We start from the raw sequence: 20,328 nt of genomic DNA, 5'->3' as shown, positions 1-20,328 counted from the left end.
AGAGAGATGCAATGGCAGGTGGTGCTCCAGAACCGTCACAGACAGGAGGAGAGGTTCACTGATACAGGTGACGAGGGGTCAGGCTGCTAATGAAGGGCTGTGGCTGCAGGCTCTGAAGGCAGCTGCCCACAGACCTCTTTCCGCTGGGCTGGGTGGCTGCCTTTCAGGTTACTGCACGCACACATGCACTCCTCTGTGTAGCTCCTAAAGCACTGGACAAAAATGAGGAGAGATGCCCCCAAAAACAGCTTTTTGATTATTCACGAAACATCTCAGTAAATGGAAAATCATGCCTCTGCAAGTGAAACCGGGTACTGGATGGAAAGAGTGGCATTGCAGCATAAGCTCATGCTGCAGGGGATCTGCATCTCCAAGAGTCTCTTCAGCCACCCTCTATAAAATGTACATTTGTCAAAATAAATTTAGAATGTGCACAAACTACAGGTTTAGCTGCCTACTTGCCCTGGCCTTGCATGCATGTTACATGGAGCACTGCCAAGAGCTCCCCCCATTCTACAGCACTATGTTACCCCAGCCCCCAGTAGCCGTGTCCCTCCCAGTGCAAGGGGGACACACGAGACAAGCGCCTGGCCCTCATAAGCCTTCTTCAAGGGATGGCCAGAAAGCACTTCCACTGATCTTAACCGCAGGCAAACGTGGTTTGTTGTCTCCATTTTCTGCTGCCTACTGTGGGGGCAGAGGGAAGGCCATAAGGAGGGCAGCTGTAAAAATCTACATGTTTCCATCTGAAGTAAATGCATGCTAAATATACTTTGAGAGAGAGCTACTTGAAAATAGTTAGAAGCCTAAATAAGAAAACAGAAGAATATTTGAATGATAATGAACAAATAAATAGAAAATTCCTCAGCACCATGTCAGAAATAAGACATAATTTTAGGGTCCATTTGTTTACCATGTAAATAGTCAATTTGCTTAAAATACTCCAAAACAAAACAAAAAGATGTATCTAGGAGTTTTAAAATACTCATCTGCTACAGTTTTTTAACAATTCCAGCAGTTGAAACATTATGAATGAGTGACACAGAAAGAGAACACTTCCACCAGACAAAAGGCTCAAAGCAGCCTAATCACCTCCAACACCAAAAATCCAACCAAACTCCCCAGCACCTGCCCAAACCCAGAGGCACCCCCTAAAGCCCAGTACTTTGCTTTGTCTGCCTTAAACTACACAGCCAAACCCACTCGCCCTGTGGGAAGCATTTTCCTCTCCAGTCTGTGGAAAGGGTTTCAAATGTCATATTCCAGCTGGGACTCTTTCCTTATATTTATACATACGGGCACCTCATGTACCTCCTCTTTCACAGGAGGAAAGGTTCCTATAACCTTAGAGCAGCCTCTGCCACTTCAGCATATATTCTCAGAATACTGCTATTTATGACACCGCTGGTGAGCGTTGTGTGAATCAGTTATCAGCATAACTGAATGCATTTTCTTAAGGTTAGTTGTCTTCTGTGGATATTACAGTTTGAATACTATTGAAAGAGAGCTGTTAGCATAACTTTCAGCATTTTGGTTTTTCTATAGCCTTGGAATTCAGTGCTAGTACCTTTTTTTTTTTTTTTTTTTAATCTGAAAAAGAATATTTGACAATCAATGGGAGCCAAGTTTCATTAGAAAATTTTTTTTGCTGTCCTAGCAACTACTATCTCAGTAGTGCGACAGTGGGTAGAAATGTGTTTCACCAGCACTTTTTCTACATCGTTAATTCCCCCCACTATTTCACAAAGAAGATCTTCCAGAACTTAAGACAGGCTTGTAAATGTATTTTTATTATGTTGCAACAATCAAAATATATATGTACTACTGATTTTTTTTCCCCCAAATATCAAATGAAAATTTAATACACTTTTGCCCACATTGTGTTCTTAAATTGCTTTGGAATCTGTAAAGACCCTGATGTAAGGAAACTGAAGCAACTGCACAGTTAGAGACTGGAGGGTGTTAGAGAGCTGCTTAGACTTAGACTGCAAATGAAGTCAGATGTCCCTGTTTAACCAAATGTTGCCTCAACAGTCTCTGTTTGTGAGTATTAGAAACAATAAACAAATATACACAGAAAGCATCACAAACAGGAAATGGGTTATTTAAATACAACTGTATCCAACATAGCAGCTAAACACTGGACAATGTTTGAAGTCATCAGCACATCCACATGCTCTTCTAAATGACGTTTGGGGTCCTGAAACACAAAAGATGCCATAAGAGAAATGAGTAAAATGTCTCCATGAATACTTGTAATTACATCATTTCTATGCAAAACCACTGCAAGTTTAAGAGGCTGGTGATGCTCCAAAATGTTGTTTTCTAATTAGACTTACCATATAGAAATTCAGAAATTGCTTAGTCCATACCATCACTCAGAGAAATTGAGAATCAGTTTAGGGACTGCATTTCTATACAGCCACTGAAGAGTACCACAACAGCTGTGAGTTTTAAAAACAAAATACTACATGAGGAATTCACCTCAATTTCAATTTGTTTTCAGATATCTGTGCAAAAGTGCAACCTAGTCCTGTAAAATCTTTGAGTAGTTGTAGGACCATGAGAAAATCAGCACACAAATGCCCACAAAAAATAAACAAGTGCACAACGAGGTGTTCAAAGTTCTGAAAAATGCAATGTTAAACCTAAGGAGCATTCTCAAAATACCCATCCCTCCAGGCTATTGCTCAAAGGAGTGGGCACTTCTGGGCATTCACATAGAATAATTTGATTATTTGGGGGTTCAACATTTGGCCACATTCATAAACTTTTTCAGAAATGAAATTAATTAATATGAAAGCGCCACAACATTATCTGGCACATTTTAAAAACTTTATTTTTAGTATTTTATTTACATTGCAGCATTGTCACCTTCTTGTGCATAAAGAAAATACGGAAGGCAATCACATGTTGGAATTTTAACTTGTACTTAAAAAGAATTATTGTCAAAATCTAATGAACCAATTCAACTTACATAAGTATGAACCAGAAAATCAGTGTAAAGAATGCCATAAAACATATGGTATCTTTCTTTAAACAATTCAAAGATCATGTAGTTCTCCAATATTCTCTGTTCCAAGTAACCTGACAAACCTATTGTGAGCAGCTGTCTGTTTACAAAATTTTCTATATAAGTTGCAGAGAAATAAAAACATGTGAAAATTACTTAGTAATTTTATCAGGAAAAATGGCTTTTCTTTAGAAAGAACTTAATCAAAACATATTTTTTTCCCCTCATAATGATTTAAAAGATGAGTGAAGCCCAAATCATGTTTAAGATAACATCAAAGCTCTTAAAATACAAACCTTGTTACATGTTTTATTATATATACTTATGTTTGTGTAGACGAGCATACACTCTATTGTTCTGACTGCTACAGAAATACATGTGTGACCGAACAATAGTGTAGATGTGTTATGACACAGTTGCTAGAAGCACGTAAGAGCTATCCAGAATCCTTTAAATTCTTCTGTTATTAGCAATACAATAAATACTGGTTCTTCAAGGATTTACTCTTCACTTATAAAGCTATTTCTTGTTTCCACTGCCTTTCTTGAATTATGAACAATCTCTTACCAACTTGTTTTGCTTGTTTATCCTTTTTTTTTCCAGAGCACATTTCCTCAGCTTGTAGGTCAAAGTCATACATACAAGTATTTTTCTGTGAAGCCCTCTGCATCCGGACATTGCAAAGGGATGGAATGATTTGAATAGAGGTTTTCAGTTTCAGTTACGGTTCTCAAGTGTTTCACTCCAATAGCGATAGGAAGCAATGCAGCTTACTTGCACTCACACATATTGGAGCTCAGCACTGACAGTGTGCTTATAAAGGAGGATGGGGTGAGCTGGTTCTTTAGCCACAATAAGGTACAAAGTACGCTCTCACCTTTTCAATATTGCCATTCTTTAAAAGCCTTCCTGGTTTTGACCTCCCTGACAGTACAACAGATTAGGATATCTTTGTGTACCTCCTTGGAAAGGAGAATAAAAAGGAAAAGCTACCAAATCTCAACAGTGCTCCTCAGCATCTAATACAAATGCATATAGAGTGCAACTTGCCGATATTCTAAAGATTACCTAAGGCCAAAAGCCTTGTGCCCTACAAAACAATCTTCAGCAAAAATAAATTCATTATTTGGAGCATTGAGAATATCTTGCATGTACAAATAAAATCACCTACGCACATGTAAGGAAATTAATATTTAGAATGAAGGAAGCGTATCATTCCACCTCTAATTCATCACACCTCACCTGCTTGCCAACATTTTTTATTGCCAGCTGTTCAGGTGTCATCTTATCTTCTTCTTCAACAGCCTGTGAACGAAACACAGAAAAGGTCAATGTTTCAGATTTCATTTACTTTTTCCCCAAGCCATGAGATTCTCAAGTATATTTCAATTAAAAAAAAAAAAATAAATAAAATAAATCAAACAGCAACACTTTTAGAAAGTCAAAAAGAAAGGGACTTCAGCTTTTCAGCAGACATAGGTTTAATTACCAAGTGCCAGCGCAAAAGATCAAGGCAAATACTCATGAATAGTTTTATTGTCAGATAAGCAAAATGGATTCACAAATCTCTTTTAAGCAAAAATGCTAAAAGATTAAGGTTGAACTGGTACAACAAAAAGCAAAAAGAAAGTTGTCTACATTGTTTCAATATATATTAGAGGTTTGATCACAAGTACATTTTATAGTGCTTATAGTCACCGATACATTTTTATCATATTCTGTTGTCTTCAGATACAGCATCTGTACTATGCAAATCCACTAACTCACCTAGTGAATGAAATTCTGAATTTTACTTTTAAGGGCTTCTTAGAAGATTTAAGAAAAAAAAAACAGCCCTCATCAATAATGACTGACAAGCTTACTACTTCTGGAATGGTTGTTGAGATCTAATATTTCAAAAAAGGCCAGTATTAGAACAGTACAGATAACTGATTCTTCTTTCAGCCTCAATAACAATTTCTTTCTCTAAAAAGAGCATGCAATCAGGCTCTAGAATGAGTTCTAAATATTTACTACCTGCCTCTCTACTATAATGATACCAATAAACAACCTTTCTTCTGCTATTCTGAAGTCTGGCCAAGTAGACCTTAGCTGAAGGAATGAAGAGCACAATTTCATTTTGAACTGAGAGCGAGAATCTGAGATTCTCTTCACCAAGTACAAAATAAATTTAATTACTCACATTTCAAAGGGAAACACGTAATTAAACATTTTGCTTATCTGGGGCAAAAACTTTGTGACAAAGCCTGAAAATGTATCACAGCACTTTAATAATCACCAAGGTCCAAAGAGTTCCTGCAACAATTTCTTCATTCTTACAGCCAAATCTTTTACAATTCATTTTGAATAGGGCTTAAGACAATCACCTCCTTACTTCTGAAATCAAGGATTAATTTCTTCATAAACATTACAATTACATCATTATGGGATATGAATACCTTGTTATAATTCTTAGCTAATTCTAACATCTCCTTCACTACAGTTTCATTGAGTTTGCAGTGTTCACTGTAGTCCTGAAGTGTCAAACCTTCCATCCAACTCTTCTTATGCAAATTTAGCAACATCTGCAAAATAAAACCTGTTTAGAGCATGCATCATAAACTACATTCAAATACCATGGCAATGTCTGATTTACAGTACTAAGAGTGTAATAAAAAATATTGATCTTGCAGTGTCTAAGGAAATACAATTATCAAGTATTCCACTAAAGCAGACAATAGATTTCCCTTAAGTTTTTAAGGATCAAAAATTTTGGAAGCCTAAATTAAAAAATGAAGTGCAGAAACCAGGGTCACATCTACAGCTACACAAACTCTTTCCTTTGGTAATTTAGTGGTTTTGCTGGAGGCTGAGTATGCACAAGTGTATTGCTAAAGAAGTAGTAGGTAACATTTTAGCAACATTTTAGTAACATTTTAGCAGCCAGGTGAAGAAGAGTTGAAGCTTTTGGCCTGCGTTAAACTTGAAAAAATATTTTAACGCTTTGATTAAATGTATTTGGGCTTAACTTATCATCCTGAACTGTACAAAGCAGCTGCTGCAGTTGTGAAGAAATGAACATCAAGGGAACCAAAATATGACTTTTGTTGGTCCTCCTAAAAAGTAAAGTGCCTTAAAAACATGACAAAATGAAGCACATTTTTGATGGCGATAAAAGCATGGGCTATTAGAAATATCTGAAATGTGCCTGGCTCTCTGATAACATTCTGACATTTGTGGAAAAAAAAGAAATAGTTACAAAGGCAATTTCCTGATTTTCATCTGTTAGGAAAACCTATTTTGCAGTTATGCACACTCAAGGACTGTAAGAAGCATTACTTCAGCAAACAGTTTCAGCTTGCCTTTACTTTGCAAGCATTTATTACAGAGGTTTTTAAGAATCCATAAACCCTGCAGTTCCCATTACCTGAATGAAAGAAAGAAGCTATTTCATCCAATGTACTGCTTCCAAAGAAACCTGGCTTTTGAACATACGAACCAAACTGAAAGTGTCATAATTCTTATTAGCAAGATTTTAGTTACTGACAGAAGGAGTTGTGGGCAAACTGCATATGGACAGTTTAGCTAGGCTATCTGGATTTTAAAGCATGGTTTTGTGTGATGGGCTGCTCCTTTAATAGATGAAGCATGTACTTTTCTTTCTACAGATGGAAGTAACAGATCACCACCAGCACCATGAGGGTGTTCTGTCATCTAAACCTGCCTTAGGAGAGCGAGGTAGAAATAACTGCATCACAGACTGAAGCTTCCTTAATTCGGTCACGATTGTTCTCCTACTGGCAAAATCCATTTACATATGTAGACCGTTAAACCAAATTCAGACTAAGAACTTCAGATAAGAAGTCGTACTTTAATAGAAATGGGAGCCTCTGGATGCTGTATAGGCATTTCCCAAGACATCCAGTTCTTTTGAATCAGTAACTGTCCTACATAATAGCGCAGTCTTGCAAGCATATTCCTCCATTATTCAAAATTGTTTCTCTTTTTATTACTTCTAGCTCTCTAAAAGTAGAAAATAAGAAAACTATTCTGACTGCTGCATCACAAAATCCAACTATTCATGGCAACACAGTCACGAACATGCAGTTGTAACTGAGCCTTAGAACCTGGGTTTTCAAGAATTAACTTTTGTAGATGATAAATAAGATTCCTTCCCCTGTTTGTTCTCCTGGCTGAGACTGTCAAGCTAGAGAATTTTACTTGCGATTGAGGAATTTTGATACAAAAGACTCAGTTTCTCATTTACTGAATACTTTTTACTTTCTGTAAACATGTGAAAGTAAGAAGGACATCACTACCTTCCTGATACTCAGTGGTGTCTTCAAGAGCTCTATTCATGCCAACTGGATGCATCTTCTGTTGAAGTGATTATAGCCAATAAAAACCTAAGACTCCTTGGTCATACAATTTATTTTAGAAAATATAGCCATCCAGCATCTGTAATTCCTGCCAAAAAATCCTAAAGCAGCTAGTATGTCTTTGAGCCTACATCACTGATAACTCAACTTTGTACAAACCCATTAAGCGTGGAGAACAGCACGAGGACTTTCTGTGAAACATGGACACAAATGTTACAAAAATCCTTACATGAACGTTAGAATGAATTTTCAGAAGGTTTCATCAACAGTACTACATATTTAAGTGCTTTCTAGAAGATAAGCCAGGAACTGTTAAAACAACTCCTGAAAGAATCAGCAATTAAAATCAGAATTCACAAATCCCATGTAATTTGTGCAGTGTTCTTTGTTCTCTGAATAAAAGCAAAAATAATTACCTTCTGTTCTAGTTCATTCTTCCTGTAGTTGATAGTGATGGAATAGTAATGTCTGTTCAGTCCATGAATTAGTGCCTGTAAAGTTCAGGGTAAAGTTAGCACAAAAATTACCCGCCATTGAAATGAAGAGATATTAGAAGAGTTCATTAAAACACAGCCATCTTCAGACATCACTTCAAGTAAATGTACCTTTTCTTACTCGTCTCTTTCAAAGTTAACTGACAGTTATACTTTCTGTTTCTAAAACTGGACTTATTCCATGCAGTAACACCCATCCATTGTAAGAAAAAGCAGTAGCTGCCTGCAAATGCTGAGCAATACATATGCACAGATATTTCCTCCAGATCTTACCTCACTCAATAAATTTGGGTATCATTTCTACTAAAACTCATCTCTTTCTGCTAGAAACAGAAGAATGCTGACTATGCGCATCACATTCACCCTACACACCAAAGCTCATTTTAAAATTTCAAATACAAAAATATCCTCTGACAATTGCACCTTTGCCAAATCTGTCTTTAAACTTCATAATCTGAGTGACCGAGATGAGGTGATACGCCATCTTTAAGCACTGATTTTCTATTTTATTCATGTGGATTACTTTTTTTTTTTTTTTTTGTGAGTAAAGAGTGATTTGGATTAGGATTTGGTGCAGCGGAGTTTAAAAAATTATGTGATAAATCTTCAGCAAAACTATAATTTGCTATTTTCAATTAAAACTTTACATACAAAGCACATATTTAGAAAACAGATAAACCACACTTAAGCCACAGTCACAAATGTTTCTTATGTTTCAATTGTTCCACCTGTCCATGTTTAAATATATTCTTTAGAGCAATCCAGAATGCATGTGCATTTGCATCTTACGCAACTTAATATTTCAGCATTCCAAAATTATCTGGATGAAAGCTGGAAATGTTCTCAGACATGCATTTTTTAACACATTTCTTTTCAAAGATACACAGACTTGAAAAAAACCAACTGATTACTTTTACAAGAATTAATAGTTCAGGATAAGCACTACTCATTTTACTGATTATAATTAGAATTATCAAATACAGATTTTATCATGAATAAAGAACTTTATGGCAGAAGCTATTAGCAATAAGAAGTTTCCACTGTCATTTCCAACTGCTGCATAAGAATTTGCTTTGTTTTAAAAACAGTTGTAGACACTGTGGGAGTGTTGCAAATCTCCTATAATACATAGGATTTGACAGGTGCCTTACTTTCTCCAACTTTCCTTCCGTACACCCAAACCATTTCTTTATAGTATGGACAAACACAAAAGGTAAACAACCACTCTACTTTAACACTGCGAGGAGTTGTGATTTGGCAAATGCAACAGCGTAAACTGAAGCCCATAAAATAAACGCTTTACATTCTAAAGCAAACCCTACTCTTAGCACACCATTTCAATGGGAACTGCCATTCCTACATGCCTTACAAACTGGATGCACAGACAGAGAACAAGTAAAAAAGCTTCTCATAAAAGAAAAAAAGGAAATAGGGAAAAAATAACAACAACAAAGGATGAAGCCAAGTAATTCAGTGTACTTATTATAAAAGCAAGACCAAACTGAGTCCTTGCAGGAAAAAAGCAGCTGTGCATTAAGACCAAGCCACGGCTTTTAGCTTAGTGGTGACACTGCAACAGTTCACTGCCAATTTGCAAAAAAATTACGCAAATAACTCCCTAACAACAGAAACCCAGAACTCCCATGGCTAAAATTTGCCACAGTGTAGTGACAGTGATCTTAAAATAATGAAACTTAACAATACTTCAGGGGCTTACAAGGGAAGTCATTACACACGATCCAGAGAAGCTCAGTTAGGATATTAACCTGAAAGATGCAAGCACGGGCTTGCCTATACCCAGTCAAGACAGCAGCCATCTGTTTCAAACTTATTCACGTTCATGATTTTTGCCAATTCAAAAATCAAAAGTAAAATACAACAATCTTGTTTAATAAGCTGGTTTTAATAATTTATTTTAATAAGAAAGGGTTTCAATGCATAAGTAATAAAAATGAATTGATCTTTTGAAAGCTAAGAGTATGGTGATCTAGTCTCTCAAAGGTCATTTCTCCCCTCCATGAGTTCTATCATGACTAGCATACTGTCATTTTTCTAGCATGCTTATCTAGCAGATATTATTTTTATTAAGTAAAGGATCAAAAGAAAAGGATGCAAGTACACATGCCTGTTAGAATGCGCAGTAAAGGGAAAAAGTTTTCTGAAGAGAAAAAACAGAAAGACATTGAGGCAGAAGAATGATAGATAAAAACATTAAATTACTCTAGGGAATACTTGCTTCAGACCAGAAGCTGTATCTTGAAACACTGGTTTGTTTCATTCAAGACAAACATTTTTGTCTTACTAGCAAAATTGTTAATTTTGGAATTCAAACTCTGAATATCGAGTTTCAAAATGGTTCCAAATACATATAAGACAACATTCCCAAAGAACAGAAATGTTATAGTTGAGACAACCAATCAAACGACCAATTGATCCACTGAATCTCCTATTCCACTTTTTTTTTTTCCCAGCAAATTACTGTATCGTATCAAAATCAGAGACAAATTTTAAGACAAAATGCAAGTTTAAATCCAAATTGCATGTTTAAATCCAAATTGCATGTTACACAACAATATGCAATGCATACAGCAGAAAGGCAACATTATTTCCGTAATTTGTTCCAGAATAACTTCAGAAGGTTTAGACAAGTTAATAAGAAAGTTTTAATTTAAAATTGCAAAACTGAAAAAGTTTAATAGCCTACCTAATTCATGTCACGTGGTGTGGTATCGTTACTTTTAGAAGTTTACATTAAAAAAAATTTATGCTCTAACCTCTGCAGTAAATAATTACACAGAAATTCATGCTTTTCTAGCTAATTTAGGGCTCAGTTTTGAACTCTTCATATACATAACTCCACTGATGATTCACATCACTTTTAAAGGCATGCAGAAAAATGCTAAACAGAGAACAATAAACAACTTGTAGTGTACTGTCTTCAGGCACCTTCCCCCCAAAATGCTGAAAAGGTCCTGCAATTTACAGGATTATCAACACTGGTTTTACCTGGATAGATGGCTTATTTAAGTGACCCAGATTTGAAGTTGTTTGTCTTGGTTCATGTCCCAAGACCATCATATTAGCATTGATCAATCTGAAGGCATCAATAACAACCTGTAAAAACAAGATGTCAAGTCAATTCTTTTTAGAAAATGCAACTAATAGTGCCAAGCTACAGTGGACAAGGCACAATCAACTCTCATCTGTTTTTGGCCTTTATCCAGAAAATCATTTAATTATAATATTAATAAAAAAGAGCCTCCTGCTGGCTATGCTATCAGCACACTACACTACCTTGCATTGTAAGGTGACACCAATTACTATCTTTTCCATGAAGCTGCAAGTTTTATATACATTATATAATCAGATAACAAATTTTAATGTACATTTACTCTTAATCTTCAAAGGTATGCATATGTTTGTCACCTAAATCTTATCCAGTCATAGTGAGTGACAGAGAGAGACTAAAACTGAAAGTGAGCACAAGCTAAGGGACTGAATCTAAAGCCCAGTCCTGTCACATCAATTATACTACCACAATACTTGAAATGACAAGAAAATTATAGCTAGCAAGGAACTTGCCCCATGTATTCCCTTCTAGTCAGATGCTTTTTGCTTCTTGTGACTACGGAAGGGTCTATAAACTGTCTGATGGATTAAAAAGTCCTTGTCAGTGTCATGCTCAGGAGTAAAAAATAGAGTATATGAAAACCAAGGTCATTTATGATTTAAAGATACACAGTAGGTATTATTCAGAGCCATTTCTTTGCAAATAAAGTAAATTCATCACTGATTTTTGTTCTGCCCTGTGCTGAATTTGACTATGAAAATATTTGGAGATGGTATTTCATGGCCCAAAGAATAAAATCCAATCACCTATCCAACTCTACACCAGATGTGATGGAACTGAGGACATACCAGCAATACACACAAAAAGTTAACTCTCACCAGGCACTTGCCATTACAAGCCAACCATTCCTGTTCAGGCCCCAGTCTTCTGACAAGGCCCAGTATCACATAGCCACACAAATAGCTCTTGCCAGTCTTTGCAGACAACTTTTCTGCCTAGCATTGAAGAGTTATTCCAGATCTTCAAGCTAAATATTTTCAATCTCAGCTGCTTTTACTGCAATCATTTTTATTCTCTCCCATACTACAGGCTGGTCAACAGCAGATACATTTATAGGATTAGTCTGATAGTTTGAGGTATTTGAGCTGAACTAAGTCTTTTGTCATGAATCAAGAAGAAATCAACCACTGTCTCCTACCAAAAGTCTGTGGAGAAGGCGAGACTGGGTTTTCCACACTGTCCTAACATTTTCCTCTTGATTAACACCAGTAATAACTAAATACATATGAAGTTTGTTAGGATTATAATTATTAAGGATTATTAGGATTATAATTGTTAATTATAATTGATGTTTAAATGAAATTAGTAAGCAAGTATTTATCACAAAATACTTTCAAATTGTAAACTTAAAAAGCCTATTAACTCATCACCTTTACTTTTCAGGCCCCACTATTTCAGCCATGCTGAGTGACAAAGTATCACTCACTATCACTACAGCCTACTGAGTGGCCTCTCAGCTGCCAGACCTGTCTGCATCTATCACAGCTTAGAATATACTGTAGAAAGTATATGAAACAATTTTATGTTAAAAATATTAGGCCGTGACCCAATTAACATCAGTTAACAGTGATAATTCATTTCTGGACAACAATAAAGCCAAACTAAATAAGCAGCAAATGCAAACCACATTATATTAATACTACAAAATTATTTTAAAAAACCCTTAATTCTCAATAGCTTACATACATCTCATTGACCTCAAATAAATGTATTTTTCCTCTTATTACTATCAGATTTTCCTCTTATTACTATCAGATTTTTCAAGTACCTTAAAATACTCATGACAAGCCATTTTATTAAATTCTGTGTTCCATTTTAAACAGATGCTCCAATTTATGAACACCTGGAAATGCCCAACCATAACAAACAGGCAGTATAAATTAAAAAGTTGAGTTATGAAAAAAAAAAAAGAAAAAATCCACACTGCAGGTCTCCTGAGACAAGCTGGCTAAGAGGGGAAAAAAAAAAATCAAGCAAATAATAGCTGGCTCTGAGGAGCAAGCAAGGCTAGCAAGGCAGCGCAGTGCCAGGCCAGGCAGGACTCATGGCCTCTCCAGACTGCAACCAGCACTGCTTCAGCTGGGCAGCATAACAAAGCTGTGTGAAGAACCAAAATCACAAACTGCACACTTTACACAGGGATAAAACCATAATTCCTATAATCTAGAAGGGCAGAACAATGCACACGGATGGTATTTCTCATCTTAGTTGCACTATGACGAGCAATGGTAACTAAATACTTTAACTACACTAAGATTAAAGGAATTTGCTGCTATCACTATAGCAACCATCTTACAGAAACTAACATGCTCAACAACCTGGAGGCTAAATTTAGACCTAATACGCAATAAAAGCATAAACAACAACAAATCCTATATATTGGCTTCCACAAAATGTAATTGCTTTCTTCTTGGTGAGAACAAATCGGTTCCTCTGTTAAAGGATTACATAAAAATAAATACTCATTAATGTCCAGTTACTAATGAGCAATGGGTGAACTAGGTGTTAATTATGCTGCAGTAAGATTAGAGAAAAGAACCCCTGTGGGTGAGCGCTCGGAGGTGCATGGGGCTGAAGTCAGCTTACTGCATTTGTGTATTTTGAAGTACAGCATGATGCAATCAGGTGACGGCAACGTGGTCACTCGCTGTTGGACTATGGAAACTTCGGAGACAGTTCATCAAAAAAATGAACCTCTAAGGTTTAATCAAAAGCAGCACAAACCCACACTTCACTACTCAGAATTTCACAAAGAAGTCAGTATGTCTCATCCAAATTTTTTAAGCTGTCACTGCACTTCAATTATCTAATGCATCTTGCAGTGTGTTAGTAAAAACCAGTTTTCAAGTTTCATGCTAAATCATCTTCCTGTAAAGACATAAAAAGTTAAAGAAAAGTCTGTGGCATTGGGATATTTTCCAGAAGTAAGGTGGTAAGATTTTCCTCAAATGCAATTCCAGAGTGCATCTCTTTCACCGCTCTGACCAGTTAATTTCTCTGAGTACAAGTGTCTTCAGACTTTACAGGGGTCACTTCAATAGCAGACAGCTTATAACAAAACCATTAGCAGTTTGGCTAGCTTAAGGAAACCTCTTACTTTCCTTTTTTGTTTATTATCACTGCATGAATCTGCAGCATATGAGAGTTTATAATTTCTCAGGCTTGTTAAATTCATGTTAAAGGTCTGTTTTCTTGTTGAATAAATTTTGTTCATATAATGCTGCCTATTTCATATACTGAGTCTTTAATAGCACCTTTGGTCTATGCGCAACTCACAGATCAAAACAGAGGACTAAAATAGGGGTTGATGATGCTATTTACATGTGTGATTCCTGCTGTCTTCTTGTTAGTAGCTTTAATATAATAGAAGACCTTGTCTGTTTTGTAATTAACACATCTTTACTGGAGAGATATTTGGAAGTGATTGCTGTGAATATACTGGTTAGTAAAATAAACACAATCACACACCACTTTCTGTTATCAGACAAATTTGTGAATTGTACACATTATACTCCAGATCAACAAACTGTGATATAACAGCCAAGTAGAAGACACATTTATATAACCCTTTATTTTTCTGAAAATATGTATTCAATCTGACCTTGCAAATATAATTAGCTTGTGGGATGTGTGGATTTCAGTACCATGGATGCTTTACTAATTGCAGCTCTTGGAAATAGATACTAAATATTTGGAAGCTGCCAATACAAAATAAAAACTGCATCTTTTTGTACATCTGTCTTAGCTTCAAAAAAGCATAATAATCTAGAAAACAATAACTATACAGTATTTTCCAAACATTTTCCTGGGGTCATTAACCACAATAGAGACCACATAATTGACTTCCAGAAACAAAATTCATAATTATGCTCAGTCTACTTTATAAATTTGAGAATAGCTATAATTAATACAATTCATGGCTACTCACAAGTGTTGGATTCTTCAACTAGTAACTAGATAGAAATCTGGTCTTTTCTAATCTGTGCATATTTATTAAAAATAATGGCATGATTAAAAATTTAGAATGTTCAGTAGCCAGATATGTTTCAGCTTCTTCAGACACCGTGTGCCAGGTACATAACCACTGTTTCTAAAGCAGCCTTCAAAACTTTGTGTTTGAAAAAAATTTATGAGAAATTTAGGAGTAATTTATAGACGTGATTCTATTAAATTCCTTCAACATCAAATCTACAAATAAGACTTAAGCACTTAAGGCAAGGTCTACCATATTTTAATGCTGAAGTTCTGTAAGAAGTAAGCCAGTCTTTTTTATTTTAATTACATTTTTTTCTAGCATCAATATTTTTTCCACTGAAGATTCTATCACATATGGTGACTATCTTTACAAATGTATTGTATCCTTTAAACTCAAATAGCAATGCATTGTTTATGCCATATGTTTGTGAACAAATACGCCAGTGCTTAAAGAAAATTCTGCAAAAGATATAATGTGGTTATGCCAGGTGTGGAAAAAGAAGTAATGTCCCATCTAAAATATCTTTTCTCACCTGCAACTGACCTGTTATCGACTGCTTAGTTTGCTTCTAGATTCTTTAAAAATGAAATGGAACATGTGACCTGAGAAGTGCAGCTATGGTTTATGACCATTTCGTTATTTATGCTGCCATGCACTGTTAGACAACTACAAGTGAAGAACATCTTCTGTCCCCTGTAAGCCCACAACATAAAAAATTAAAAGAAATCTTACTTTTTATGCCATTTCCAATGAAAAGCACTAAGAACTGAAACCGACTCATGCCAAATGCATACCACTGAATTGCTGTGATTGTGAGTTTGAAGTTTGCAACATGGAAATTATTTATAAAATGTCAATTTTAGCTCTGGAAAATATATTCCTAGGAGTATGTGCATTTTCCTTCTCTATCCTTAGAGAATTGCTTATTTGTGGTCAAATCTGCTATACAACTTCAACATCCATACTGGGAGGGGAGAGGACTACAGTATAATACATTTATTTTGACAAGTGAGGGCATGCATCCATAACTCACAAGCAGCAAACCACAAGTTTTAAAGCTATATGCCTTAATGAAGATAAATGGACTATTCTACATCCACTATGGCAAAAGGAAATTAAACATTTAATGCTTTCCAACAAAAAGTCTTCTTGAAATTTTTTTTTTTGTTTTAGGGAAGGGCATGAACTGAAGTAACCTGTGAAAATGATTTCATAGGTAAGTATACATTGCTAATTTAAACACAGCAAATCCAAAGGATGTTGTTTTAAAAATCTGGAACACCAGCATTGATATTAACAGTTTTGGCATCACACTAAGAAAAATTGAGACTTAAAATATGCAAAACATGTTATTCTGAATATACGCAATTATAATAAAAATGTTGGCTTTCGTACAAACCGTAGCAAATGCATGGAAGAGTGGCAGTGATAAAGCAGTTCAATGCAAATGTGGTTTATGCCTACGTTCAGAAAAATCATATCCTCAACTGAAATGCACATGCATGAACACCAAGTGGCCTACTCTGTAGTGCAGATGCAATTCATCTCCTACAAACATGATTCTTCAGGGAAAAAAAATGCATCAGCCTTTATTGAATCAACAGTAATCAACAGCAACACGAATGTTATTTTATTCCTTATTCTCCAAATCAGGGTGCTATCGAAAATCTAGATATAAGTTGGTTCCTACCTAGATCCAAGCCAGTTGTTTCAGCCCCAGTAAGCAGTCTCTGCTATAACATGCACTGTCCTGGCAATGGTAAGAAATGTCACAGTTCAACTAATCAGTTCAACAGTCATTTGGTGGTCACTTAGCTGTTTGTTACATGAAACTGGTAATCCCACTCTTGCTGAATACGGTTGCCCTCCTTACGCCACAGGCTACTATGGCAGCTGACAGAGTCAAGTCCTGTTGACCAACATTAGTGACAGAAGCAAACAGAGAAGTACACAGGCAGAAAGATTCAACATTGTCAAAAAAGCTTTTTCTAATAAAGAAAGAAAGACTTTGTCTTCAAGCTTCGGCAACTGAAAGACTAAAATCACACTACAAAAACATATTACTGTGTTCCTGTAATTATTTATGACAATAGCCTCAACAATGCAAATTGTTAATGACAAAGTATCCTCCACTATTATTTCTCAGCTGCTGTGGTTCTCCCCTTTAATTTCAAAAACTACAAATTACTAACAATCAATCGTAGAACCATAGAATCCTTAAAGTTGGAAGGGACCTCTGAAGGCCATTTAGTCCAACTCCCTTGCAAAGACCACGGACATCACAGCTACATCAGGCTGCCCAAGGCCTTATTCAGCCTCACCTTGAAAGCCTCCAAGGACATGGCATCAACCACATCACTGGGCAACCTGTTCCAGGGCCTTACCATCCTCACTGTTCAGTAGCATACCAATTCTCAAGGCGTTTATACAAGTACTCAAAGTTTATACACACAATTAAGTACATAAGAGTACTTAATTGCTGTACAAAGCATACAGAATGATATCATCTCCATCTCTGAACAGTTTCAAACAAAACTACGCATTGTAAAGTTCCCTTCTGTATTTTACAATTTTTCCTTTTCAACAGAAAATAACATTAATAAGTCCAGTTCTAATAATGAAAACTGTCCAGGTAAAAAATGTTCTGATATAAAATCGTATATATACTACATGCTTTAAAAGGAAATTTATTGTAAAATATGAAGTGCATAATAACTCAAAGTCAACAACTGCATCTCAAATCAGTAGTGGACAACACAATCCATTACACGTTTTGTTTAGTTTTTTTTAGTAATACTTGCAAGCTGTACTCTTGTGACTTGATTTTGCCTGTTTCTGGGGAAGATTTATTAAGAAAACAATTACTAAGATAAATGTGTGAACTGAGGAGGGGAAGTTGTGCATGTGAAAAAAAAGTCCTGGTGGCTAGCTCCTACCTACTTCTCAAAGTTCTCATAAATTTAATCCCTAGTGGGCTATTTTCAATTTCAAATTTCATGTGTTACTCTAGTCTCTCCATACATCTCATTTTAAGTATTGCTTTTTTTTCTCCTTTAAAGTAGCCACTACCTCCCAACAAACAAGGGAACAGGAAAAGTATGAAGAGGAAAGAAAACAGTGCCCCAATGAAAGGGGATACTGTTCTAGTATTGACTGTGGAGGATGGTGGCCCTGTATGTGACAGGGGGGTTGCAGATACATGATCCTTGAGGTCCCTTCCAACCCTGGCTATTCTGTGACTCTGTGAAAGAATGGAGGTCTGAAAGTGTGCGTTTTAGAAAACTAGTGTAAGACTTATGTTCAGCCAAAGGAAATTTTTGAGGATAGGTGGCAATTCCAACATCCAGAAGAGTCATTGTTTGTTTTCTGCCTCCTTTTGGTTTCATTCCTTTAGAGTAACAAGTTATAAAATCAAACAAAATCACTCGTTATGTTAATTATTGAACAAAAAAAACCCCAACCTATTAAATTAAAAAGTTAGAAACTAAAATCAAGTATTGCCAAAACCATATCACTCTATACATAACAAACTGCACATGAGTTAACACCTAGATCTAGAATTAACACATGTACCAATGAGAGGGGAAGAGAAATAGTACTGGAACATGTCATTCAGTAATGAACTCTGTTTGACCGTATATAAGTTTTGTGATGGCACTTTACTTTTTTACCCTATGCCTGCAAAAATTTTATTTATTTCAAAAACAGACACTGCAAGAATAATAAAGCATTAGAACAGATATCCTAGGAGTCTGTTGCATCTCAAGATTCGAGTGGACAAAATCTTAGGGTGATTTCATCTGAACTCAGTGCTGAGCCTGTGTTGTGCACAAAGCTGGACTAGTTCTCCAGAGATCACTTCCCACCAGAATGACTGCTACCACCCGACTAGTTAAAAGTTAAGGTTTTTTCCTCCTCATTCCTTCTGAATGAGATTTGGGTAATAATAAAATAGCAAAGCAAAAACCTCTTCTATAAAAGTTACAGAATATGGTCTGAGCATGGGATTAAGATGCACAGCATGTTTATCTGCCAGGAGGTGACAAACATGCAAAGTGCAATTTATAAAGAGTTATCACAAAGACAAGTTTTCTTCAGAAAACAACAGATTTTCCTACCAGGGTTTCTGACAGTGCCTTGCTAGGAAAGATTACAGTGCAACAGACAGGAAATTTTGCTGTATGAACAAGAGGTTTGTTAGGGACAATACTCAAAACCATAAATGGCAAAACTTCATCAACTTTATTTCACAAAATTTTGTCAGCAATTATTAATTGACAGAAACCAGTGAATTACCTCTCAGGAAAGCACACCATTATAAACGGTGACTTCTTCTAAATAAAGATTTCTAACAGTGCTAAATAAGTAAACTAAACAAATCTTAAGGCTTTAACGAATTTTAAAAAGAAAACATCACCCTTTTTCTTAGCATAAATGAGTATTATTATATAGTTAATACTTGTGGAGTAAAAACTATAACTACATGACATTTACTGTAATGTAGTATTTTCCTCAAGAAGTAAGGAACAGCTGCTAACCTAAGGTGCAAAAAAAAAAAAATTTTTTTTAACCTTTGGCAAAGGTATATAATTCTCTGTACAGAGATTTAAAAATGTATGTTGGAAAGAAATATAAAATGTCAATATTTAACTTTATTCGAGAACTTTAATTATATTACTTCTGTGGAATATTGCAAATATGTATCACAACTCCCATTTCACAGACTGAAAAACTGGAGGGGTGATTAAACAAAAAGTTTGGTAATAAGTACAAGATCAAGCAACAGCTAGCCAGATTGTCCACTGTCCATATTTTACCATGTTTGACTTCATTCACAGAATGGAAAAAAAAAATGCCAACACAAAGCTGCTTCTCTCTGGTTTCTGGCAACAGTGACCTCAGTTAAAATTCACTGATCTGCTGTGAGTTTGTTTTACAGTCAGCTGGAACATTATCAGCCTCAATATATGTAAAGATCAGTATTTAGAATCCTGTATTTCGCGTGTCCTACTATATTTGTGTAAAAATATCCCATTCCTAAAATGGCCACAGTGGTCCATAAGTGGTCCTAAAATGGCATTTAACCCATGAGCCTACTTGAGAATTTTTTTTTAACGTGAATTTCACATTTTGTTCAAGGCCGTTAAGACGACATAATGCATCTTTTTTGAAACTGGTGAAAATTTTACATCTTCTTGTCTTTGAACTGCAGTCACCAATGCCAGTCCCAGCAGATCTCTGGAATCAGAACATGCATGGCCAGATAAGGACAGCTAACAAGTTAATAAGTTGTACTTTTCCACCAGTGACAGGGCAAACCACCTTTTAATTCTTTGGATAGACAAGATGGACCTGAA

The 20,328-nt window shown here is 35.8% G+C and overlaps 1 protein-coding gene across 2 annotated transcripts in view; it reads right to left on the bottom strand.

Moving 5' to 3' along the window:
* Positions 1–1,763: 1,763 nt before the first annotated feature.
* The window catches only part of PSMD14 (proteasome 26S subunit, non-ATPase 14), a 45,661-nt gene continuing 27,096 nt past the window's right edge, over positions 1,764–20,328 (bottom strand). For both annotated transcript variants that reach the window (XM_052675499.1, XM_052675500.1), the window contains exons 8-12: positions 10,872–10,979; positions 7,788–7,862; positions 5,452–5,577; positions 4,256–4,318; positions 1,764–2,200 (exon numbers count right to left, since the gene is read on the bottom strand). In XM_052675499.1, coding sequence (XP_052531459.1) covers positions 2,102–2,200; positions 4,256–4,318; positions 5,452–5,577; positions 7,788–7,862; positions 10,872–10,979 — 471 coding nt within the window. In that variant the 3' untranslated portion in view covers positions 1,764–2,101. The remainder of the gene's footprint in view (positions 2,201–4,255; positions 4,319–5,451; positions 5,578–7,787; positions 7,863–10,871; positions 10,980–20,328) is intronic.

Source organism: Tympanuchus pallidicinctus, unplaced genomic scaffold, assembly GCF_026119805.1.
Source record: "Tympanuchus pallidicinctus isolate F22 unplaced genomic scaffold, pur_lepc_1.0 scaffold15, whole genome shotgun sequence".
Classification (NCBI taxonomy): domain Eukaryota; kingdom Metazoa; phylum Chordata; class Aves; order Galliformes; family Phasianidae; genus Tympanuchus; species Tympanuchus pallidicinctus.
This window is presented reverse-complemented; position numbering and strand designations above follow the sequence as displayed.